We start from the raw sequence: 5,677 nt of genomic DNA, 5'->3' as shown, positions 1-5,677 counted from the left end.
ATATATATATATATTGCATCTCCCCATTCCAGAAAATTATTAACCTTTGCCCAATAACAGATAAATAAGAAACAGAGAATCAGAGTTGTGAATATCAATTTCAGAACAAGCTGATGAACTGCTCAGTGGCTATGGTCAGGATTTGGGAGTAGGATGGGAGCACCATTGCAAATTGCTCACACACCCATAAACTACACACACATCTATTGCTCTGTTGTAATTTATATTAAGCATCACACATTACTTTCATATAAATTTAATATTTGTGATTTTTCTTTCAGCCAGTACTATAAATTCTTGATGTATTTGCTATTACTTTTTAATTACCTCTATTTTTACACATTGTATAGGATGCTAATTGATAAGTCTGGTCCAATGTATTTTAAAATCCAGCTTATGAGAGAGTGGTTTGTATCTCTATCAGCACAGCTATCTATGTATACATTCCACTCTGGTCATATTTATATTCATAATGCTGTTGGGACACCTTCATCTTGATCCACATAGTACTCCATTTCTTACCAATATTTTCTTTCTGTCCCAACCACTCATTTCTTATTTATGTTTTACTAGCTAAACTCCAGGAAGAAATCCAGCGTGTGATTGGCAAACACAACAGTCCCTGCATGCAGGACAGGAGCCACATGCCCTACACAAACGCTGTGTTACATGAGATCCAGAGATACATTAATCTCAGTACCATTGGTATACCCCATTCAGTGACCTGTGATGTTAAATTCAGAAACTACCTCATTCCCAAGGTAAGTTTTTCCTTCTGTGCTACATCTCAGTGCTCTCCATGTTTCCAGATTCACAGAACTGAGTGCAAATCTCTAACGTACAAGATGAAACAAGTGCAAAAATCTTACTTTTGTCTGCTTAATGGACTGACTATGTGCTATTTCCAATTGGAGTATAAAGCTTTCTAAATGGTGTCAGTATCTGACAGTGTGAGTCTTTCAAAAAATTCAATTTCTTTAACATTGTTTTTTTATATTATTAAATGTTTACCTTGCCAAACAAGAGTTGGAAATTCAGATTGTCAATTTCCCAAGAGACAGTTTTATCATGATATCAGTAAGCCTATAGATAAATTGGGAAAGAACTGATATCTTGGATAATTCATGAATGAATATGGTTATGTTCCCCTTGTATTTTTGCTTTGTTTAATTTTCTCAGTCATATTTTACTTTTAGGGCAGTGGCTTATAAATACTTTGATAGGTTTTTCCTGCCAAATGAATATTTTTTTGTTGATGTAATGCATTTTTAAAATAATTTTGCCTTTTCTTTCTACCTGGTATAGAAATGTGTTTGATGTTATCATTATGATGTCATTATATCTAATAACCTTGAAAAATTTACCAGTAATAACCAATGGCTTGTAAATTCATTTGGAATTTTGGTGTTTATTACACTCTTATCTGAGTTGATTTGATTTATTTCTTGTTTCCCAGTTTTTATATTCTTAATTTCTCTTCATTACCTAATTGCACTTGGTAGGGTTTCTGGATAACAGTAAACAGAATTAATGGCAACAGGCATTCTTTTTTCATCTGATCTTTAGGAATGGGCAGAGTTTTAATATCCCATTGCTGAAAATGACATTTAATTAGGTTTTGGGAGATGTTCTTTTTCAAATTATAGAATTTTACCCTCTTAATTTTAAATCAATGTTGGTTATGAATGTTTGTATAATTCTATGAATTTGTTTTCTGCATCTTGGGTTTGGTTGTGTGTATCGACTACACTATTGTCAGTAAATATACAAATATGAAGTATAAACCCAGAGTTTTATTTGACCTGTTACATATTTATGACTTTATTTACTTTATTCTATGATCCATAATTTTTCTTCTGAAAATTTTCTTCTCAGATTTCAGATATCAAACTAATGCTGGCTGCATAAAATTGTATGAGAAATGTTCCCCAAAATGGGAACTGTTTCTTCCTTCTTGTGGCCTCTTTGTGTTTGAGATGCCAAATAACTTTTGGTTAAGTACCAGTTATTATATAGGGAACCATGCAGAATTTCAAGTGGTGTTTATGTGCTCCTTGAAGGATTTATTCCTCTCCCATAAGCAGTCAGAATGATGGAACACTTCCTGCCCTGATTCCTTATTGAACAGCATATGAGCATAGTCAGAATCGACTGTAGCCATTACCGTCCCTCTCTGAGAGTCTCCTATATCTGGAATCTTTATTTTCCATGCTGGAAATAACACCATACATGCTAGGCAAGTACTCCACCCATGAGCCACATCCCAAACCCCCACATCTAAAATCTGAGACCAAATTTTGTCTTCACAACTTTATCATGCTTTCCCACACTTGCTTTCTATGTTTATCCAGACATTGTACATGCTATGTTACAAGTTACTCTTTTTCTTGTCTTTCCTTTTCTTTTTTTACTTGTGGAAGAATATATCCTAATTAAATTTAAAAAGAATACAGTTAAGAATGGTGTTTGCATGGGAAAAATGCAGTGAGATCTGTTATGTTGCTATGACTAATGTTATCCTGTGGAAAAGACTGAATTGGTGACGTTAGCCAAAGATTATGGGACTTACTCTAGTTGTGGGAGATTAAATATAAGGATTTGGACCTGATTTCACTGTTTCCAGCAAGAGACACAATCAGGATAAGATGTTTATTGGTGCCAGGTGTGGTGGCTCAAACCTGTAATCCCAATGATGGGGGAGGCTGAGACTCGAAGATTGAAAGTTCAAGGCCAACCCCAGAAACTTAGCAAGATCCTATGCAATTCAGTGAGACCCAGTCTCAAAAAAAAATAAAAAACTAAAGGGCTGGGGATGTGGCTCAGTTGTTAAATGCCCCTGGGTTCAATTCCTGGTTACCCCACCACTGCTACCACCACCAAAAAAAAAAAAAAAAGATGTTTATTGGTTTATATTGGGGTCAGAAGATAAAATTAGGGTAGGTTGCTTATTTCCCTGTAAATAACAAATGAGAAATAGAGTGAGGAATTGGGTAGGGATTGCTGGTCTCCCTGGTCTATTACATCGCTTTGGGAAGCTGCTTGAGGGAGTGCTGTATCTGTTGAGTTTATACCCATTCAGCCCACTGCTTAGTGGAATATAATAAAAGAATGTTCTCTTTTGAGTCTAGAGAACCCCGAAGGATGGATCCATCCATGCCCATCAGCATGGAACAATCTGGTATCAATGATGCAACTCTGTGTAGGTTTCTATCCCTTTTAAAAATTAGCTACTTGTTTTCTTCTGCTATAGACTGAAATCACTGATCTCAGTGGAGACAACAGTCTAAGACAGGAGGTGACAATTCTTTTTTTCTATAACTGGCTTAATGGTCAACATTTCAGACTCTGCAGGACATGAGAATCTTAATGCCACTTCTGAACTCTGCAGTCACAGCATGGAAGCAGTTACAAACAATCTACAAACCAACAGTCATGGCCATGTTCAAAGTTATGGAAACAAATATTAAATTCACACATATTATACATTTCAAAAATTTTCTTTCACTGTCGATAACAAAACATATGGCAGGCTGCATTAGTGAACATTGTTTTCCAAAACCTATTATAAGACATCCATTTAAGCAGAACTTTCTGCAGTAATATGAAATCAATTTTGTGAATCTGTGTCCTAATGGAAGAGAGTTTGCAAAAACAAACTCTCAAAGATTTACTCTTATTTTTGCAGATTTTTTGGTTTTAGCTCTTACATTTAGATGAAAGACCAAAGTTTTCCCTTTACCTTATATGCATGTTGGAGTACTAATCATGGTTTTTTCTTTATGAATGTCTATGTGTTTGAGTAACATTTGCTGAAAATATATCCACTTTTGTATCTTAAAGAAATTTTGCCTTTTACTACATATTCAAAAATACTCTAAGAAATAATTTTTTAAAAAATTCAGTGATTAATATTTATTAGGAAATCTTGCAGTACTGAATTTTCTCCACCAGTATATTTAAAAAAATAAATCTAAAAAAATTCAACATGCATATTTCTACTCTAATATCTACCGACTAAACTATCTATTTACACCTTAATACTTCAATAATTTTCCTAAAACAGTAATTTTTCTCCTCCGTAAGTCATTGATTGCATCCATACTTGGAAGATATTATTTATGCAATAATATTATTTAATATATAGCCTATATTTAAATTATCCCAATAATTTTTGAATATTCTTTCTAGTTTTTCTTTCTACAATTCAGTTAAAGAATGGGCATGAAATGTAATTATGTTTTCCGTTTACTCTCTTGTAATCAGGGGTAGTTCCCTTTCCGGCACTTGTTTGTTTCCTTTCATCGTGTTCACCTTACCAGAGGAATCCAGGAGAACATTCCTCAGGCTGGTTTTGTGTGGTTGTTTGCCAGGGATTAGATTCTCATCATGAATTTGGAAATAAAACTACATAAATGCCAATGAAAGTCTCACTGAATCACATGGTGAAGTGGGAACACATCATGTCACTTACTCAATATAGCTTATACTACTTTCCTCAGGAAAGAAGGTGGTATCCAACAGATCTCTCCATTGCAGAGCTTCTGCTCTTATAAGTAAATGATAAACATCTTTCTTATGATCCTTTAAGACCATGAGAATATCCTACTTACAAAATCACTCACCTAATGCTGCATCTCACACTAAACACTCAAGGTCACTCCGGGTGAACTGGGCTGCACGAAATAATCACACAGAGACAGAGAAATACCTTTTCCTGTGACAGCTCCTCTGACCTTAGGGGTCCGTGGAAAAAGAGAGAGGAGCACGTGCTGAACTCTTTAATTGGGAAGAAGTCATTCAAATGAGGCAAGGGGTAGGATTACAAAGGAATTGGTGAGTGTAGCTCAACCCCACAGGTAACACCTACACGTGAAAAGCCACCTTGCTAGCTGAGCTGGGACAACGTATAAGTCACCACAAAATGTAGTGATTGGTCAGAGCCTCCTGCTTCAGGACTGGAAAGCATGGTCATTCAGAGCAGTTCCCCACAACCTAACTCTTCTAGTTTTGATTAATATCCTTGCCTGAACTAATATATCCAGACTTGAATTATTATAAAAATGATGATATTCGTAATTTTATATCCCATTTGTTTTTGGAGTTGACTTAACTGTAATAAATAATTCCTATGCATTTTTAGATTAAAACAAATGGACTGCACGGCAGTAATGAACATTTGACAGTGTTCTGTTTGTTATTGGACTTGTAGTCATTCCAGAAGAGGTCTTTGTTAGCTACCTCAGATGGATTTTGGCAAAGTCCTATGAAGAGAGTTCTGGACATTTCATGTGTGGATGAAGACTTTGATTAAGACAATACACATGTGAGTTGTGTGAATACTGATGTGATAAAGTAGAACAGCAGGTGGTGACAGACACCAGTGTCCTAGCTTGATGATAAGGAGAATAGATTCAGAAGTTTAGGCACCAAAAACCCAAGTACAAAATATTTTAAATGATATAGAGAGGACTTCTGAATCTATTCTCCTTATAATCAAATGGTCTGCATATTATTATTTTGCCAGTAAGAATCACAGTGCTTGTCATTGCTCCCAGTTACATGAGAGCATTTACCACTCTCTGCCTTTCTTATTATCCTCAACTGCCATTATCCTCAACTAAAGCCCATTTGTTACATTTTCTCCCTCCCTCCCCCACCCCCACCCCTCTCATACACC

The 5,677-nt window shown here is 35.5% G+C and overlaps 1 protein-coding gene and 1 pseudogene across 1 annotated transcript in view; one reads left to right on the top strand and one right to left on the bottom strand.

The window, feature by feature from the left end:
* LOC107149730 overlaps positions 1-5,677 on the bottom strand; it is a 254,739-nt pseudogene that overhangs the window by 198,340 nt on the left and 50,722 nt on the right.
* LOC107149734 (cytochrome P450 2C42-like) overlaps positions 1-5,677 on the top strand; it is an 18,764-nt gene that overhangs the window by 10,608 nt on the left and 2,479 nt on the right. The window contains exon 3 of the mRNA XM_015494555.2: positions 574-761. Coding sequence (XP_015350041.1) covers positions 574-761 — 188 coding nt within the window. The remainder of the gene's footprint in view (positions 1-573; positions 762-5,677) is intronic.

This window comes from Marmota marmota, unplaced genomic scaffold (genome assembly GCF_001458135.2).
Source record: "Marmota marmota marmota unplaced genomic scaffold, marMar, whole genome shotgun sequence".
NCBI lineage: Eukaryota > Metazoa > Chordata > Mammalia > Rodentia > Sciuridae > Marmota > Marmota marmota.
This window is presented reverse-complemented; position numbering and strand designations above follow the sequence as displayed.